The 20,807-nt window shown below is 40.9% G+C and overlaps 2 protein-coding genes and 1 long non-coding RNA gene across 4 annotated transcripts in view; 2 read left to right on the forward strand and 1 right to left on the reverse strand.

Moving 5' to 3' along the window:
• The window catches only part of ccn6 (cellular communication network factor 6), a 5,671-nt gene extending 3,614 nt beyond the window's left edge, over window positions 1–2,057 (forward strand). Inside the window, exons 3-5 of one of the 2 annotated variants that reach the window (XM_034901020.1) lie at window positions 281–517; window positions 1,053–1,225; window positions 1,306–2,057. In XM_034901020.1, the coding sequence (XP_034756911.1) occupies window positions 281–517; window positions 1,053–1,225; window positions 1,306–1,587 (692 nt within the window). In that variant the 3' untranslated portion in view covers window positions 1,588–2,057. Of the gene's footprint in view, window positions 1–280; window positions 518–1,031; window positions 1,226–1,305 lie in introns of both variants that reach the window. The other variant, XM_034901019.1, reaches the window with a different exon arrangement.
• The window catches only part of LOC117961977, a 19,445-nt gene extending 13,838 nt beyond the window's left edge, over window positions 1–5,607 (forward strand). The window contains exon 4 of the long non-coding RNA XR_004660523.1: window positions 5,597–5,607. This is a non-coding gene — a long non-coding RNA (uncharacterized LOC117961977). The remainder of the gene's footprint in view (window positions 1–5,596) is intronic.
• On the reverse strand, window positions 2,697–18,812 carry tube1 (tubulin, epsilon 1). The gene is made up of 12 exons (XM_034901000.1): window positions 18,614–18,812; window positions 18,319–18,392; window positions 17,295–17,347; window positions 17,140–17,197; window positions 16,788–16,903; window positions 15,042–15,163; window positions 13,947–14,134; window positions 12,922–13,094; window positions 10,266–10,406; window positions 4,434–4,574; window positions 3,392–3,566; window positions 2,697–3,126 (listed from the first exon to the last, which is right to left on the reverse strand). Exons 1-12 carry the CDS (start codon window positions 18,636–18,638, stop codon window positions 2,968–2,970), a joined length of 1,425 nt encoding a protein of 474 aa, XP_034756891.1. The 5' UTR covers window positions 18,639–18,812; the 3' UTR covers window positions 2,697–2,967.
• Window positions 18,813–20,807: the final 1,995 nt, after the last annotated feature.

The following is a 20,807-nucleotide window of genomic DNA, read 5'->3' on the forward strand; positions in this document are numbered from 1 at the left end:
CATGACACACACGTGCCCAAATAGCAGTTTTCCGCATAAACAGTCATTAGGAAAGGAGTGTCTGTTAAACGGTGAAAACATATACAGATACACTTTAAGACTAATCAATACTGCCATCTATACTGCTAACATTTTAATCTTCCTTCATGTACGGCACTGCAACCCGAAGCATATTTTTACATTTCAAGTCTATTTTCTTCCAGCATACGGGGTTTCCGCACCAACGAGAACCAGAGCCTTGACATGTTTTCCTTATTCTTTGACATTCTCTCTCATTCAGACTTGATGGCAGTAGGCTGTGACCTGAATGGGGCCCACTATGAGAATGGCGAAGGTTTCGAGCCCAGCCCCCTCTATAAGTGCACGTGTATTGCTGGAGCAATTGGCTGTACCCCTGCATTCATCCAGAAGCCTGCTGGTCTCTTAGGCCCTGCACCGCTGATGGGCAACACGCCAGCCGGCATTCGCAGTGGCCAGAACTCAAAGAAGAACCAACAGGATACGACCTACATGTCAGGTGTGTTTATAGAGTGAACCTGTGGAGAAAGGCCAGCCTGTCTGGCCTGGTATGCTAAGTGCAGTGTAAGCAAAGGGGGGAGTGAGGAAATCGTGAGATGGGTGGTTCCAGTTATAAGCAGGAAGAGAGACAACTCACTTCCACTTTGATGTACCAGAGTAGTGTGTTTGCTTTGCATGAAACTCTGCAGAAATATATCTAGATAATGGCATGTGAGCGAATGACTAATTTAATTTGTTAATGGTGGAAAAACAGAGCACCATGTTCAGATTTAAAAGCTAACATCCACACAAGGAAACTGAAATCTTTGTCAAGTCTAAAAGATCATTTTAGTTCAGCAGAATGGCTTTTTCCACTTATTCCACTTAACTCTGAAACTGAAAATGAATTCCCTCGTGGTGGGTAAGACCAGGAATTTGGGGGGTGTGCTCTTCTTGGCGGTAAGGTGGCACAGAGACTAGATCTTTGTGTAGGGTGTTGTTGACACAGTGCCCTTTAACTGTAATACTGAAAGCTTACAGGGATCCTCCTTTAGCCTGGAAGAAGAACTGTCTGATCCAGACCACGCCCTGGAGCCCCTGCTCCAAAACATGCGGCCTGGGCATCTCTGTGCGTGTCACCAACAACAACAGCAAATGTGAGATGAGGAAGTCCCGACGCCTGTGTCTGCTGCGACCGTGTGGGAAGAGTGTGTTGAAGAGTATTAAGGTGACAATTGGTCACATTCTTTCAAAGCACTGTTTTATCTAAAAATCTAAACTAATAAAACCCATCTTTTCCGCTTATAGATGCCAAAAGGAAAGACATGCCGGCCAAAATTCCAAGCAAAGAAAGCAGAAAAGCTGACACTCTCGGGCTGTACCAGTACCAAGAAGTTTAAGCCCACGTACTGCGGTGTCTGTACAGACAAGCGCTGCTGTCTCCCAAACCAGTCACGCATGATCAAGGTCGACTTTACGTGCAAAGGGGGCTCCAACACACAGTGGAAGATGCAGTGGATAACATCCTGCGTGTGCCAGAGGAAGTGCAACGATCCAGGTGACATGTTTTCAGACCTGCGGTTACTCTAACGGATCAATCCAACAAGTCCAGAGACACGGACGCAGGACATGAGCCCTGCTGGGGCGGAATAAGGACTGAAACGTATGCATACTTTGGCCATTAAGTTCTCCTCAGCAGTGGCTATGTGACTTGAGAAATCAAAAAAATGAAGACAAAAACTCAAACTACAAAACCTCATTGAATAGGGGAGAATGGCTGGGATCTTTAAATAAATTAGGAATTAGGTTTTAGTTATGATAGAATATTTTATAAACTCTGTCTTTAGGACAGGCACTGTGTGTGCAACTTGCCCTATGGCCAGTGCATTAGCTGCAATAGCACACATTAACAGTACCTCATAATACTATGGTCAGGGAGCCAACACATGGCAAATCAGGTCACTCTACAGATTCTTTTTACATGTTGTCCCTGCTTATTTTTAATCTGGTCACACATTAAACAATATTGACATATAACTTATAAAGCTATATACAAAAGATTTAGTTGTGTGAAGTCCTTATTGAAAAATAATTGTTGGTGAAACGTCGTCCATCTTCAGACACCGTTTGTTGTTATTGGCCTCATCGGGACAAATCCGGTACTTTCCTGGGCGATTGCCCCCAAAGTGCAAATAGATTACTTTATACACATCTAAGAATCTAAATGTGAGGTTTCATATGTATGTACAGTATAAGGACATTCGCATGTCAGATCCCGCGGTATAACTTTACAAAGTGGAAATGAAGGAGAGCGTACTGAATGAATGGAAGCATGTCTTTCTACTTTTTATTGTGAAGAATGGAAGTATTGTCCTGGATGTGTGGACAGCATTGATTAATTAATTAATGATTGTTATTTTGGGCGACTTGTTAATATTGTTATTACCCTGAAAAACCAGCAGCGCCAAGACAGGTTTTACAGCGAGGAGAGGGGGTGTCAGAGTATGGCCGGTATCAGCTTCCTTTTGCTGAGTCTTGAAGAGACAAAGCTAAAGTAAATGGTTAAACTGATGCTCTGTTAGAGAGGGAAAACGTTACACTTGAATTGTACACCATTAAATTAACTGAAACATAATTTATATACAGTATATATTTATTTATTTTTAGATACCTTTTTGGGCTTATTCAGCCTTTGATTGGACAGTTGAAGAAATCAAAGAGGGGGGGGGGGGGGAATAACATGCAGCAAAGGGCTGCAGGTCGTAGTCAAACCCTGGCCTTCTGCGTGGAGGAGTAAACCTCTATTTATGGGCGCCTGCTCTACAAACTGAGCTATCGGGGCACCCTACATTTGTATTTAAACAGATATTCTGTTACAGTTTAGTTAAAACATTTCCGAGCATGGACACAGTTCTTTTACAATGAGACAGACAAAGACATCTACACAAAGATTTACAACAGCGCAGACCTTCATCTGGCAATGCGGAGTCTAGGTGCGTCTAGCATGAGCGTCCCCTTGGTGGCATCTAGATGTTGGTACTCTTCGATCAGTGAGTTGAGAGAGCTGATGGCCTCTGAGAAGAAGCTCTGCTCCATCCCGTCTACATGCAGGTAGTGGTGTAAGTGCGCCTTCAGCAGGTGGGGAGGGAGCACAATGTGCTGTTAAGTAACTATGTTTTTACGTTCTCTTTTTCTTCTATGACATTTTAAAAAACAAATGACAAATGTCCATGACAAGTTACCACTACTGAAAGCTACAGTATGTCTTTGATCTGTTTATACTGTCTAACTAACCAGTTATCCAAACACATTTGACAAGTTGTACACTATAGGGAATGTTTGATAGCTTTGACTTATTACAAGATGAATTCCTTTCCTGGATCTTCTAACTTACCTTCTTCTTGTAGAGCTTGAAGAAGCGTTCTCTCAGCTCCGTGAATGTGAGCTTCACACAGGTGTTGTTGGCCAGGGCTAACAGGGCGTGGGAGTGACCCACGGGAGGCACTGAACACAGGCCTGTCTTCCAGCCTTCCTGGTTCCACGAGACAAAGGGTAGCGAAGGCTTAAGTCTAGAGCAGGGAGAGAAAAAAATACATATCGAATGCAGGAAAAATGCAGGACATTTTATCAGAATACAGTATAGAAAATCTGCATTGAAATATAGAAAATATTGGATAGGACAGAATAACACAATGAAATAAAACATAACATTCATTGTTAGTTTCACTTTTTTGTTGTTCTATTCAAATAGTATATCCAAATAAAATACACATTTTATATAGGATCAGTCTAAAAAAAGAGATTCCAGTGCTGGTTCCATGGTCTCAGAATTTTGCATAGTCATCAAGGAAAAATTTATTGGTCGAGTGAAAAGGGCTTGGAAAGCTGGCAGAACAGGTAACCGTGGCAATACTTCACTTCCCCAAACCATGTTTGGAATTTGTGACAATACATCTGTGAACATGTGTTGACGTGTGGTTTCATAACAATTCCTAAAGAATCTGGTTCCGTTTTTATTATGTTTTAACCAACAGAAAATAGGCTGCAATATAGTTTGAACAGTGATTATGTGTGTGTCCCTTAGAGTCTTTTGGTGGGCAATATTTCTGTGTTTTTCTTCCTTCCCTCCCTCCTTCCCTCCCTCCTTCCCTCCCTCCCTCCTCTTTTAGACCACGGTCACGCACAAATATGTACTCTCACAGCAGCTTCTGTTTTAGCTTCTCTTCATGAAAACAAGGTCTGCAGGGAAAGCGGTGAAGGGAGAATTGCGGAGAGGTGGGTGCTGAATGGACCAGTCATGAATCAGTGCTGTCAGTGCTGAATGGGGTTACTATTTGGTAAAGTGAGTGTGAAGGTCATCTTTATCAGGGTGGTTGCACAGACTCGTCTGCTGTCTCGGTGCAGAAGGAAACGGAGTGGGAGGATGAAGCTCTGACCTCTCGATGTTCCTGCGCACGTCAGATATCTGCACGTTGCCCCTGACCATGAGGGCGCAGGCCAGGTAGAGGCTGTGCTTCGGGTCAGCTCGGATTAGCTGGTGGTCTTTATTGAAGGCATCGCTGAACATTTGATCCAGTCTAGAGGGCACAGTTAGAGGAGAATGACAAACACTTCACAATACTTTCAGACATGGTTTTAAATTAAAACCAACAAACCCACTGAACGCGGGTAAAAATGACCTTTGGCAGGTAACATTTTAAAATTAATAACCAACTTGGCCAGTGATGAAAGAAACAAAGCGCCTGTTTGAATTGGCAGGCTGCAGACACAATGCGACAAGTCAGTGTTTCCCAGAATATTGCTCTGTTTTCTGCCAAAAAAGTGGGACGGTTTTGTGTGTGTTTAGCCTGGAAACACAATCTTTTCCATGCCAATGCTGCTCATAGTACTAATCTCACATTTCCATGAACATTATGTCGCAACATATCAGAAAACTGCTACGTGGCTAGCATGTGGTATTGATCACGAGCTTCGCTGACGAAAAACAGAACGGAGCAAAACAAGCTAGATTAGCTGAAAGTGAATTAAAATTAGTTAGGAAAACAAACAAACATTGGGCTAGTGAAAAATCTGATTGGCTGGTAACTTTCACAATCTACTAGCCATTAGATATTGTTTATCTGATGAGCAGCCTTGTCTGGCAGCCTCGGCCACAGTCTATGACTGTGTGTGAATGGTGAATGGTTCCTGTATGAAGGTGGTTCCTGTATGATGTAAGACTAGAAAAGCGCTTTATAAATACAGCACATTTACATCCTGGCACAGAATAGCGTTTGTAGTTTGCTTGTTCAGCACATAGACTGGTTTTCATACTCTGAAAGCCATGACCACCGGAGGAGAAGACGATCTGTGCCACAGTATGCAAGTAAGGGCTGAAACGTTAACAAAGTGCCTCTAGCTAGCTAGAGGCACTTTAAAACTTTAAAACATCAGATTTAAGCATGTCTTTTAATTTATTATACAGAAAAGTTAAAAACAGAGTGCAATGCAATGGGGAGACCACTTTGGAAGATCACTGTGGAAATTGAGAGCTCAATTGTATAGTTGTGCTATAGGTTCAGTGACCTCATTAGTGGTAAGAGACCAGATTGGAAGACAGTACAACATTGTTGAAAACACAATTGCATGTAGGTAGATTTCAGAAACAGAAAAGGAAAGATACAATCTAATATTGTCAAACTATTATTTTAGCACCTCTCCGGGGAACCATCACCTTAGAGGTTTATGTGTCCCTATGAACCTGAGGGCTGTGTTGTCCGGAGCTCTGTGCTCCTGGTAGGGTCTCCCATGGAAAAGTGGTCTCAGGTGAGGGGCCAGACAAAGAATGGCTCAAAAACCCCATGAATAACCGAGGTAGAGAGGGAGTGACCCGGAGGGCTCCTCAGTGAGCGCCTGACGGCCGGGTTTGCCACAGAGCCCGGTCGGACACAGCCAAAAGAAGCTACGTGGCACCCCTATCTCCATCCCATGGGCCCACAACCTGTGGGAGGAACCGCTGGGGTCGGGTGCGCTGCCACATGGGTGGCGGCAAAGGTCGGGGGCCTCGATGGACCAGACCCGGGCGGCAAAGGCTGGCCCTCTCTGTGGGGAAAGGAGCTGGAACTTGTGCGGGAGGTGAAGCGCTACCAGTTAGATCTGGTGGGGCTTACTTCTACGCACAGTCTCGGTTCTGGAACCGTACTTCTGGATAGGGGTTGGACTCTGTCCTACTCCGGAGTTGCCCAGGGTGTGAGGCCCCGGGCGGGTGTGGGGATACTCACAAGCCCCTGGCTGAGCGCCGCTGCGTTGGAGTTTACCCCGGTGGACGAGAGGGTCGACTCCCTACTCCTGCGGGTGATGGGGGGGGGGGAACTCTGACTGTTGTTTGTGCATATGCACCAAACAAGAGTTTGGAATATTCAGCCTTCTTGGAGACCTCGAATGGAGTCCTGTTTGGGGCTGCAGTAGGGGACTCCATAGTTCTGCTGGAGGACTTCAATGCAAACATGGGCAATGTTTGGAGAGGCGTGATTGGGAGGAACGGCCTCGCTGATCTGAACCAGAGTGGTTGTCTGTTGTTGGACTTCTGTGCTGGTCATGGATTGTCCATAACAAAAACCATGTTCGAACATGGGGATGCTCATAAGTGTACTTGGTGCCAGAGCACCCTAGGCCAAAGATCAATGATCAATTTTTATAATTGTTTCATCCGATCTGAGGCCGTATATTTTGGACACTCGAGTGAAGAGAGTGGCGGAGCTGTCAACTGATTAACATCTGGTGGTGAGTTGGGTCAGAGGATGGGGGAGGACTCTGGACAGACCTGGTAAGCCCAAACGCGTAGTGCAGGTAAATTGGGAACGTCTGGAGGAGGTCCCTGTCCGACGGACTTTCAACTCACACCTCGAGCGGAGCTTTTCGTGCATCCCTGTGGAGAATGGGGGCATTGAACCTGAGTGGACAATGTTCAAAGTTTCCATTGCTGAAGCTGCGGCGGGGAGCTGTGGTCTTAAGGTCTTAGGTGCCTCAAGGGGCGGTAACCCACAAACGCCCTGGTGGATACCGATGGTCAGGTAAGCCGTCCGACTGAAGAAGGAGTCTTTCCAGGATATGTTACCCCGGAGGACTACGGAGGCAGTTGGAAAGTACCAACGGGCCCGAAGGGCTGCAGCCTTTGCCGTGACAGACGCAAAGCAGCGGGTGTGTGAGAAGTTCGGAGAAGACATGGAGAAGGACTTTTGGTTGGCACCAAGGTGCTTCTGGAAAACCGTTCGCCACCTCAGGAGGGGGAAGCGGGTGCAACATTGGTTTAACATTTTTTTCCTCTTTTTATCATTATAATTCGTAATTCAATTTTTTACTGAAACCGTTAGACCTATTATGGGTTATACATAGTGTTGGTAGTGCATCCCACCACAGCAGCTTTTAGGCATTTTTCTGTTGTCCACTAGCAGACGAAACTGAACAAGAGTCACCTTGACGCAATACAAGTTACTGGAGAAGATGACATGTTTTCCTTTCCGGTGGTCGCGAGACTTGAATGAGCTCTGTCTATAGTGTCCATTTACTGGCTACAGTAAATGAAGTGGCCTTGCAGGGATTTCAGGTACAGTTGAGTTAGACTGGGGGCCAAGAGGGCAATGTTTGAGAAGAGCTATTGTACCTTTATTTACACAGTCAAGTTCTGCTGAGCAGGCATGACATTTTTAACCAACACCCCTGCTTTGCATTCATAGACATATATATTCACTTCTGGGAGTTTGCCCAGTACAACCACCACTCTTACTGACCAATGAGCAGCTCCTCTGGAGTAGATGAGGTCCATATGGCTCACACAAGGCCACTTTCATGGTGGTGGTTGTTAAGAAGCAGGTGGGAGGGGAGGTGGTGAATCAAATGGTGTTTTTCCTGTCACAAGCCTGCAGCACTAAACTTAAGTTGCCAACATTCCACCAAAAAAATAAAAGCCAGCTTTGTGGTGCTTGCAGATCTTATGCCTCTATTTAAAATGAAGGTACTGCACTGAATTTGTTTTTATTTGGACACTCCTAATTCAGTGGTTAGAGCTAGTCTAAAGGGAGCCAATGACGACTGTCCTTAATAATGGAGCCATGTCACCCTCATTCAGACTTAGGGTTTGCCATCATCAAAGCTGATATTTGCCCTGTTTTTAGAACATTTGGCTATTACATTGCGTCAAAGTGAAAATGTCAAAAGGGGTTAAAATGGACCAGATAGAACACAAACCTTTTCTGTATGTGTATGATATACTTTTGGTTTCAAGTAACCCGCACACAGCAACATCGGAGATCTCTTCAATTATTGATTCCTTTTTCTGGAATTTCCTGTTACACCATTAACTGGGCTAAATCAGTATCTAAGATTTGTCCCCCAGCCATCAGGGAGTCCTGGCCCTTCAAGTGGATCCTGTCAGGTTTGAATTATTTAGGGATTAAACTAACACTGGGCTTGGAATAATAATACAAATTTATATATCTCCAGTTATTCAAGCTATCCAACTTGTCCTACAAAACTGGGCTAAAATGAACACATATTTATTAGGTAGGATTAACTTGGCTAAGATAAGTCTCACTCCCAAGATTAATTATATTTTACAAGTGGTTCCTTTACATTTTTCACCCAATCTTTTAAAACTGTATAACATTGTTGTAGAGAGATATATGTGGGCAGGCAAAAAAGAATGTTTTAATCGTGCTAAACTATATGGGGCTAAAGAGAGTGAAGAGCTTGTACTTTCATAATAGACTGGTATACCTATGTTATCTCCTTTTCTCAGATATCTAAGATGAATGATTCCCTTGACAGGATGATTTTCAGAAGAATGTGGGTATCCTTTTTGGATGCAATATAAAAAATGCCTGTCTGACTTTTAGTACTGGCAACTGGTATAATGATTGGTAGGCTTGGTAACTGGTTCTTTAAGTTTGTTTTTAATTTATTGGTTTGTATTCTTTGTATTGTTAGGTTTGTTTTGTGTTGTCTACAGCTGTGTCTCATTTTGAAATTGTATTCAATGGCTGACAGTTGCAGCCTGAGTCAATTTAACCAAAGAGGGGAAGTATTTGGGTAGTATTCAATATATCGTCTCTGAAATGTTATCATGTTTTATGATCTCTCATGTTATCAACCTTAAAACTTCAAATTATACATACATGAATGAATCTAAAACAAAAGGAACAAACTGAGTTATTGAAATAGTTGCCTGATGTAATGCTTAGTGGTGGAACACAGTTCAGTGCATCGAACATCAGTTCAACCATTTTATAAATTAGTGTACATTTTAACTAACATTTAACATTGTTTTACATTTTTCGTGAAGAAGCTCAAATACCTTGGGGTCTTGTTCACAAGTAAGGGGAAATTGGAGCGGGAGATTGGTCGGAGAATGTGCGCAGCGGGTGCGGAATTATACATTCAATTTATTCCTACCCTCACCTATGGTCATGAAGGCTGGGTCACGACTGAAAGACAAGATCCAGGGTACAAGCGCCCCAAATGGGTTTCCTCAGGAGGGGGGCTGGTGTCTCCCTTAGAGATAGGGTGAGAAACTTAGTCATCCGTGAGAAGCTCGGAGTAGAGCCGCTGCTCCGTCACGTCAAAAGGAGCCAGTTGAGGTGGTTTGGGCACCTGGTGCCTAATGGACGCCTAAACAGTAGTTTAAACCACATTACCTAGTAACACGTGGAGGAGAGGGATGTGTTTATGTTGTGAGTAAAATAAAAAAAGTAGTTAATCACAAAAAAAAACAAGTAAGGGTTAAAAAAAATAAAATCGTATGTAATGTTATTTTTTTTTTGCGATTATCTTTAAAATCAATACTTTTCCCTGGACACAATATGTTTTTAAATTTTTTTAGCAATGATTTACCTAAATATGTTCTGTTTATACTGTACCATTAACAGAGCGAAAGCAGAAAATCAATCTTATGTTCTGCTTTGCAAAGTAAATAAATGTCAGACTGACGGACATGTGATGTGCATCAGTTTTTAGGAAACTATCAGTTTTTAGAAATGTCTCATGATACACTGTCTCTAGAAGTGTGTCATTCAGCTTTTGTCTTTGTTAAAGAAGGAAAAGAACATCCTTGTAACCTATACTATCGAATCCCAATACTTCTAGAACCTCAATAAATGAAAATCGCGATACAAATCCAATCGGCACCCATGTATCATGGATGAATTGAATTGGGATAAAAGCATATCGTCCCGGTTCTAATACCAAGCATTCAAAACAACTGTGAGGTAAAAACTGAGAGCCACAGAGCAGACCTTCTGGTGGGGACACTGACATCGGCCAGTGTGTAGAGGGGGGTGAGGCTGGGCACCAGGTAGTGTAGTCGGGGGAAGGGGACCAGGTTCATTGCAATCTCGTTCAGATCCATGTTGAGAGATCCCTCAAAACGAGCTGAGCTGAAACAAAAGGAAACTTAAGGTGAGTTCCAACTCTTCCTGGACATTTCAATATCTTGATCTTTAGTTTTCTGTACTGTTTGGATTTGCCTTACATTTGCACTGTTTAGAATGTATTACTGTATTGTCCATATTACTTATCTTTATTTGTATATATTACTTATCTTTATTTATCTTGCTTGTACATATTACTTACTTTTGTATTTCATATATTACTTATCTTTTTTATCTTTATTTGTAGATATTTCTTATGTTTTATATGAATTGTTGTCCTTGTACTTGTCCTTTTTGCACCGTGGGTTGAACAAAATAGTTTTGTCAATTGCTCTGTAAGTCTGGCACTTGTTGCAGAATTGATAATAAATTTGACTTGATAAGCAAAATTTAAAAGGTATGGAAATCTAGTGTAGGGATTTAGCATGAAAAGGCATTTTCATTATGAGAACCTCACTGTTTAACAAACTAATGCTCAATCAACTGGTAATAACTGTTGAGGAAAAACTCAAGAGCAGCACACATATTTGAAACCGGTTTGGGAGATGTTGATGAATTACAAAGAAGCATTTAATGAACACTTAAGTGAGGAAATAATTAAGGCAGGCAGTACAGTTTAACCGCCATGAGTTGTCCTATCCCAACTCTCTGAAGATCCTGTGTGTTTAAACTCCTGCTGGAGGCGTTACGTTTAGCTCAACCTTCAAGGTAAACAAAGATATTGCGGGCCCCACAAATATCTCAGCACAGACATAATGTGTTATGTGTTACTTTATCTATGGCCTTGGCAGGCTGAGCAGTACTGTCTTATCATCCAGCTGCTACGTCTCCTATTATCTAATGAGGCACAAAGTTAAAGCCTTCCTCTGCCTGGAAAGGTTACAAGTTAATGTAGGACACGGACCTGAATGACCCTGGGTACCACTGCAGCAACCTACACAGCATGAGTTCATGAGCTGGAAATTCCACCCCAAAGTCTTTAAACTGGACTCTGGTTAAATTGTTCATACTGGCAACACAACAACAACTCAGAGCCTTGCTGTGATCTGCCGGCGGCTATAGTCTGAATAGGCTTACTGGCATTCTGGCTGGTCAGTTAGTCAGAGAAGGTAATTGCAACATTCTCTCTCTTAGTGGGGATCTGTTCTCTAGTGTCTTTCCATTGTTGTTGTCTAAATCTACTTCAATCTAAAAAAAAGCAAAACATGACCTAATGAGCTAAATGTATGCCAATAAGTATAAAATAAACAAAAAATTACACAACTAAGGCGGTGTATTGTTCAAAAAATTTTGATACCGGTACCAATACCGTGACTTCGATACCGGTCCCTAAACGATACTTTTTTTGATACCAATTTCATAAAACAAAAGGAAATTACATTATGGCAGACATTCTTTTTTTTCTTTTTAGCTCCTACTACATGAGCCGCCTCTGTGTAACGTAGCGTTTTTCCTGTTCGCCTCTAAGACGTGTAACGTTAGACAGCCAATCCCCAATTTTAGGCCTATTAGATCTTGGTAGAAGCATGTTGCATGCTTATAGGCTCACTGTGGCTGTAAATATTTACTCCTTATGTATTGAATAACAAGGCTTTTTTTTATACTTTAGAGGCAATTCGGTGCCTAAAAAGTACAGGTATTTGGTAACCAGCCATATCCACATTAACAGCACTATCCAGGTCAGACCAAACTTTGAATTGCTTTTAGGTGATTTACTAAACTGTAAAAAGACACACCTTTCCTATGACCTTAAATCTTATACTTCAATCAGGATTTTCTGCTCTCAGAATACAGGGCTCCCTGTATGTCCAAGAGTTAAAAAATAAGTCAGCAGGCCACAGATCCCTTTCCCCTTTCCCCTTTCCTCTGGGATAACCTCCCTATGGACATTATTCTGATTCTGGTGAGGCCTTTAAATCCAAACCCCAAACGTATCTTTTGACTTTTACGTTCAGGTAATTGCTCATTATTTTATTATTTGGCTGGCGGGCCACTCTCAGCCTTAATGTCTCATTAAAGCCTAGTAGTTACAGCCCTTGCTTGCCCGGCCGACTGCTGGACCAGGGGCTGTCCTGGGACCTTCTCTCTCTACTTGACATTACCCCGGGATTAATCTTTTTCAAATATGTCCACATTTTGTCATCCTGATTGTCTATACTCTGCTTAAAAATCAATGTTGGTTATTTTGTACACACCAACCACTTCCTGTCTGTCCATCCAGGGAAAAATAAAGTGCATTTGTAAGGAAGAACATGATATGGATTTTCTGCATTTTCTGCTTTTGCTCTGTTTTGCCGGAAAAGGATATGATGTAGTTGCAGCGAGCGGAACCATATAAAGAGAAAATATTTTTTGTACTGCATGCATTTATCCTGATTCTAGGGAAAAGAATACCTTCTAACTTCTGAACTTCACACAAATAAACAGTGAAAACACATGTCTAGTGGTGAAATAAACCGAGAGACCCCTCTCCCTATGCAGAGAGGGGTCTTCTGTTGATGAGCAAACAGAAATACTATACCTGGTAATGTTGAGAAACAGGTTGGCCACAATATTATTCATGGCGTCAAAGGGCTTCTCGGGCCCAGTGAGCCCGCCCTGCCCAGAGATGAGGGTGCTGTCTCTCCTGATTGCCGACCCTGGCTTTCCACTGTGAGACATGTGTTTAATCTTGTCCACAATGTCGACCAACGACTGGGGGAGGAGAAGTGAGAACAAATAATATTATTATATTGATTAGGGCCGCGCAACACAACGTTTTTTTATCTTCATTGCAATATTAACTGGCGCTATAAAAACATGGCGAAAGACTGCGACATAACCGCACGTGCTGCCTTTTATGTTCAGGAAATGTTCAATAAAAGAATGTTGGAAACAATTTCCTCTCATTTGTTTTAAATTCAACAAGCAATTTGCTGTATTTTAGCGGAATATTGAAAGCAGTGGAAAAGCAAAATTGAGTCCACTTTACAGGTATTCTGCAAGTTTCAGCAAGTGAAATTTAAGACTTTTTAAAGACCATTATGTAAGAAGTTTAAGACCCAAATTACAACATCAAAAACAAAGTCGGATGTCAGAGTGCAAAAACATCGCCTGAAACAATTCCCTGATTCCCTTTATTGGCGTTTTAAGACTGGTGTCTAGACGGGTTGCAAAAATAAGTAGCATGTTGGACTCATTTTAGTCGTAAGACAACAAATTATAATTGGACTAACTACAGAAAGAACTACAACACAAGAGAATTAATAATACAATTATAAAATTAAGACGTGTTTAAAAGTATTAAAGACATAGAACACAAAACTTCAGCAAATGTAAGACTTTTTTAGGCATAACATTTTGACCCCATGCAAACCCTGCTTTCAAATCTGTTCATTTATTCAATTGTATTAAGTAATATCTTCATGGCAATATTCAGCAACATTATCACATGTGCCATATTTTCCTCATATAGTGCTGCCCTAACATTAATAAGATCAATTTGTGCATACTGCAGAACCTTTTTGCAGACAGAGGGTAAAAATAAAAATGTACAAATGTACAAACTTGGTTTTCAACAGGCAGGACACAGTCGGCGTGCTCTGTGAGCTCCCTCATGGCCAGGACGCTGTTGTAGGGAGAGGTGATGACGTCATCCTCCGCAGACGGATAGATGGAGGTGACAATTCGACACACCTCAGGAAACTCTTCCTCCAGCAGGCTCAGCACTCTGGTCCCCAGGCCAGAGCCCGTACCTTTCATTTAGAAATGATGCATTTACTTTCTGCGGTAACTAGTTTCTTTATTGTCATGCAAACCAGAAACCTGGTGTCTGTAATTAGTGTAGAACATCGTAATGACCTGGTTTTCCCATCTCAATTTCCCCTAGACAAACCACATTTCTTGGAGATGTACTTGTAACCAGGATTCATTAAACTGAGACATAGCCATGCTATAAAGAAAACGCGTAAGTGCAAATGCTTGGACATACTCACTCGCAAAATACATAAATACCATCCTGAAGCTCAAAACACTAATACGTTGAGCACCAACATCTAAAGATCACTCATTTCAAAATAAAGGCTTGTTCCAGCTAAGATGAACTGATTTAATGCAGAACGATAGGAAAAGCATCCACACACTCCATTCTGTGCATGTCTTGCACTGATGCTTCCATGGAGTGAAAAGCTGTGTTTAAAATCATTCCCTCACTCACTCACTGTTCCCTATATAGTGTTTATTAAATAGTGAACTATATCGGGAATGACCAAACGAGATTACGGACACTAACTGAAAACATTGTCGCATCAGGAGATGTGACGGTTATTTGTGTGACGGAAGAAAAAGATCATGGAAACAAAAATACTTCTACTACGTCCCTGAAAGAAACCGAGCACTCGGGAGAATAATTTAAGGTTGTGTATACAGCAGGTTGCATGTTGCATTTCCACAGTTTAGAAACGAAAGCCCGCTCCACTTTTCCTTTTCAGTTTTTGCGGTGCTTCTTCTACTCCTCCTCCTCCTAGTAACTACTTCTACTCCTAACTCCCCCTAGTGAATAGAATTATCCACGGAGAATTTGAACACCACTTCATAATGGCGAACACACTCTGTACAGTAGTGCAGTATTTTTTGACGGAGAACGGTTTCTTGGCGCCTTACCTCCTCCCATAGAGTGGATGAGAAAGAAGCACTGCAGACAGTCGCAGTGCTCTGCTGCCTTCCGCAGCCTGTCTACTATCTGCTCCCTGTAGGCTGAGCCGTACGTCATGTGTCCAACTGCCCTGGAGAAGAAGAGGCACATTAATGAAGGGAGAGGTTGTTAAACAATGTCTTTGGGTTTGGGTTTTTTGTGTGCTAACGATGAGATGCAGGTAGGACTGCTAGATTATGGAGAAAAAAAATCATCAGCACAGTTATTTTTTCCATATTGAAATCACGATTATTTGACACATTATTAATTTCACTCATTGAATTTTGGAAAGACATTGCAATTACTGGATTCAAAAAACAGAGAGACAGTTGAACAAATGTACAATGAAAAACACCCTGACCTGGGAAATTTCCCTTTCGCCATTTGAATATCTTTTTTTATTACGAACAAAAGATAAAATAAGAGTTTACTTGCTAAATGGAAGGTGCAAAAAATGTGTCTTTCTATTTGTAATTACTGTTTTTGTGATCATTAGGAGCTGAAATCGTAATCATGATTAAAAATGAGACTAAGGTGCAGGTTTGGTGATACGTTTTATTTATAAATCAAATACTGCAAAAATATGTCGATTTTGCAAACTGTACAAGTGGTGGAAACAATAGAATGTGGAGTTAGAAACTCTTGCGCGACAACAAGCTGCGTGACTGTTTGTCTCAGAGAGAAAGACATAGTGGAGACTTTTTTTCACACTCGTTTAGTTGGTGTGGTATTTGCAGGAATTTCTGAATATTTTCAAAGATATTTTGTAAAATATATTTTAAAGGTGCTTCATACATAGAAAACAAAAAATTTCCAAGCCTTTCTTGGAGAGGAAATCAATATGCTGTGATCACCGCAGCTCCAACATAGTTAGATCGCGAAGTGGAAAAACATCCACCGTTGACATTACTAAGCTACTAATTACCTTTCTGTTTTTTAAAGATATTTCTTGGGCATTTTAGGCATTTATTTGTATAGGACAGCTGACAGCAAGAGAGAGGGGGATGACGTGCAGCAAAGGGCCGCAGGTCCGAGTGGAACCTGGGCCCACTGCGTTGAGGAGAAAACCTCTGCATATGGGCGCCCGCTCTACCAACGGAGCTATCTGGGCGCCCATCGCATTTTGTTATAGTGCTTGGGATTTGAAATGTGGTGGCTGTATGAGATAGTGGCTTTTAATCTTCCAGCCAAGGATACACATATTATTTAGAACTCAAGAAACAAAGTGTGGCCAGGCAGATAGGGTTTTTGCATTTTTTTTAAGATTGTAAACAGCCTTGAGTGTGGTGTTTTTCTTCAGGTTGTTGTATTTTCTATGCTTGCCTGAGCGCTGAGGACCTCCAGGCCGATCGGCGCACCAGCACTGCACAACCAGGAAGAGTCGGCTGGTACGTTCCCTGCCTGTCAGGGTAAAGACTCTAGTCTTTTTTTTGTTGCATTTTATAGGAAGTATTCCCAAGAACAGACCGTTTTAAATCTAATCTTTTGTTTTTTTACTGTCTACTAAAAGAGTATTGGCTGCTGCACATATAGACATATAAAAAGAAAAAAACTAATAGAATAGGCATACATTTTATAACAGAAATAAAATAAGTGTGAATGTGTGTGTGTGTGTGTTTGTGTGGCAGGGGATATAAAGTACCTTAGTGTCAACTTTGTGGCACTTACAGAAAATTATGTGTGCGCTTGTGTCCCGTGTCCAGTCTGTCTCTCACCAGTTATTGCCTGAACCTGACACGTCTGTAAGGAGCTGAGTGCTGTCAAACATTTCTCTCAATGGGCCCTGCAGGATCTCGTTGACCACACCCTCCTCCATGTCCACCAGCACTGCCTGGGGATTCAAATATGGGTAAGGTCAGCACATATCTTCCAATGCTATATTACACTGTGCACATATGCCTTTGACCCCGTGCCATAATTCCATAACTCCTCTTTGTAACTTTAATCAATGAATTCCAAACTTAAAATGCAAAATTCACCCTAAAATCAGTTGTAACCCCTGTGAAGACCAGAGGATAGAGAGTGTTCTCTGAAGCAGATTGATTTCTGGTAATGAGCAGAACTTACCCTGGCCTTCAGATGTTGGATTCTCCCACCAACAACATGGGCTGCCCCATCACTTTCCCTGGAAACAAATTATGACAGAACTACATTCAGGCGTCTGCATGGAGGCACATGTCTCAACCCATGGAGCAGTAACTGGCTGAAAGCAGTGTGATTACCTTGAGTCCACATTTCGGAAAAAGCTACTGAGGGCCTCATCATACAATCCCTTCTGAATAGGAGAAAAACAGAGGATATTAGAGATGCCCTAACATGTCGTGGTAGTTGATTAACAACTCTGTTCTTAGAAGATGTGTTAGGGCACAACAACAGTGGGCTTCCCTTAGGATCATTCCGGTTTATCACAATGTAGGTGTCTAGTAATGGGGCGTCATTCCTGTCCATCAGACATGTTCCAGCAATGTAGTTTCATTTTTAATGATCTTCAGTTTTGTAAGCCCTTTTATGTGTGTGTATGTGTGTCCCATTAGCCTTTAATACAATTATTGATAAATAAAATTTTACATTTGCCATAGTTTAAGTAGGACTTCAACTAGGACTGCAACTAACCATTCTTGTCATTATTGATACATCTGTAATTGTTTTTTTAACTAACTGACTTGTTTCAGTCAACTATCCACAAAGTAAGAAATACAGAGCAATTGATGTTTCAGATTTTCTCCTTATAACTGTGATATGATTCGGAATAGTTAATGTATATTACGTCAAAAAAAGTGGTGATTTAAAACTGAGACTTGGTAAAACTATGTAAATATATTGAATATACTATAATAAAGTATATTAAATATATAGTGGTCCCAGTACTAATTCAGTGTTTAACCCTGGCAGGGATGGAATGTGTGGGACTGAATATATGTAACAGTCATGAACATTATTTCTTAAGTCATATTTTTTAAGTCCAATCTTTTTTTTTTTTATTGGATATCACAGTGTATAGACAATGTATCTTCTTTTAAGTCTAAGTCATGAACACAATTTCTCTTAAAATAATCGAAAAAGCACAGGTGTAAGTAATTCATCTAATTTAAGTTTGTGCCATTCCATTTTTAAAATCCTATTACATACCTAAAAAAAGTACATCATAGCGTTGCTGTCCGTAGGAGTGAGTGTGCGTGTGTGTGTGCATGCGTGCACGCGTACGAGAGAGAGAGAGAGAGAGAGAGAGAGAGAGAGAGCACTTACTTTATTGACGTGGGCATGTTCTCGCAAAGCAAGATCCCAAAACCTGCAGCCAACCTGGTTCCCACACTGACCAACTGAAGAGCACGAATTCAAAGTGTAACGTTAGTTAAAGTGACAACATCGGCTAGGGAAATGTTTCCACGAGTGAACCCTAACGTTACCTTCACTGCCTACCGACCAACCATGGACTGAATATAATTAATAATATACAGTCTATGCTAACAACACAGCAAATGACAGCTAAGCTAACGTTAGCTACGTCTAATTAACGAGATACAGGGGAGTTTTAACTCACCTTGGACAACAACTGACTGTGTCATGGCGGCAGCAGCAGCAATAACGCGAATTTAAGTAATACGTAATATAAACATTTGTCCATAACTCTCCATTGAAACTACTTTTCCTAAATAGTTTTGAACGCTTTTTCGCCTCGCGCCTGCACCCTGTTTGGTCGAGTGCTAATGACGTATTGCCATGGAAACGACGTACACGCACGTACACGTAACGTAGCTTCCGCATGTTGTTTCGGATTGATGTTGAGAAATGTTCTAATGCTTCATGTAAATTGAGTTGTTCTCTTTCTTTTTTCAAATAGTATTTTATATTTTGAATCTCCCCTGGCGTACTTGACCTGTTTGTATTAAAAAAATTGATGATGAGAAGGTAGTTCATGTATTGGCTCCAAGAACAGTATTTTTTACAATGAAGGAAATGATTTGGATGGATGCCATGTTTTTATTTAGAATCTTTTAATTTTATTTGGAAAATATTATCTCCATTTTCTCAAATAGTCAGAAAGAAAACCGAATATTCACAGATTTTAAAAATGACGTGACAGTTTATTTTAAAAATGTAAAAGGACTTACAAATAAGAAAGCCGCCCGGACTCTAAACATCTACAGTGTCTTAAAAACTCTTCATTGTAAATTGTATACATGCCTTTTTGTTCATGTGTATCAGTGGGCTATATACTGTATTTACTGTATTTGTTGTGTTGAATCTTTATTTAATAAAAAAAGAAGATTCCGTATCTATGGCTTCCGCACAACTTTACATCATCTCTCCAAATACATATAAGACTGGTCATTAGTTTAATACAGAAAATGTTTTCTGGAAGAGATAGTTTTGTAAAATCAGTCAAATGTAGCCTGTATTATGAGAAGAAACACCACTCTGTCTTCGACTGTATTACGATGGTTACTTACAATATGCCAAACTGTAAATGAATGAACCTAATATGTTGTGTGCCTGCTATTAATTTAATACATTGTGACAGAAGAGATTCTTTAAATAATTCATAATCTACGTATAATAACATCTCGGCTGTATGTTTTGTGTTAACAGGATGTGGATTTCCTTCACTACTTGGTTGGGAAATCCCCTTTATACTCAGTAGAGGGCAGTGTTTACTTATATTTAAATCAATTAGCAGTCTAACAACAGACAGACAACAACAAAATAATATAAGCATACATTTGATAACAGAAGTAATAACTAATTGCAAGTAAGAAAGTAGGTTAAGCAAGTAACTCTTCATTTATATAGCCTTTTTAAAAAAAACTAACCCTTTGCACACAGATATGCGCAATAACCTACATATGAAAAAATAAATAAGAACAATTTTTTTTTTTATATTAAAAAAAATACAAATTCAATTAAAAATACACCATAAAGGGGGTGCAGCTCTTTACACAAAGGCTCATGTATTAAGATTCACCTAAATACCTTAGCCTGACCCGTAGTACTGAACAGATTCTTCTACTGCAGGGTTATCCCTGCCATTGTAACGGTTAAATGCAGCACCTAATTCTAATAATAATAAAATTAATAATAATAAATTGAATTTATGTAGCGCTTTTCATGGATTCCAAGTCGCTCTACAGGGCAAGGTAGAAAACTAAAAAAAATAAAAATAAAACAAAACAAAACGAACAATATAAAGAGATTCAGGCACAGATGAAGAGCAAGGGGGGGTGTGGGGATACGTATAGGCTGAGGTGAAGGGATGGGTTTTAAGGTGGGACTGGAAGCTGATGAGGGATGCAGAAGTGTGGATCTCTTGGGGGAGGGAGTACCAGAGCCTGGGACCTGCCCTGGAGACGGCTATGTCCCCAAAACTGCGAAGGTTGGACTTGAAGGAATGGGTTGGTTGGGGGAGAGGAGGTCAGTGAGGCATGTAACTAAAAGACTTTTCTCAGATCTGATGATTTAGTTGAACTTCTTCAGCAAGTTCTGTCTTTAAGCTTTTGAGTGTTATTTATCTGCTCTGGCCTTTCAACTTTTTATAAACAGATATGGCCATAATAACGGTCCAAAATGATGTGAAAAAGTGAGACAAAACTATCAAAAAGACACCAAGTGACCACAAAAACCCATTAACCACAAAGAAAACAGAAAGAGACACACACAACTACAAAGAGACACAAAATTGCAATTATTTCTTATTGAAAAGGGTAATATATTTTTTATATTTTCACTCAGGAAGGATG

This window comes from Etheostoma cragini, chromosome 18 (genome assembly GCF_013103735.1).
Source record: "Etheostoma cragini isolate CJK2018 chromosome 18, CSU_Ecrag_1.0, whole genome shotgun sequence".
NCBI lineage: Eukaryota > Metazoa > Chordata > Actinopteri > Perciformes > Percidae > Etheostoma > Etheostoma cragini.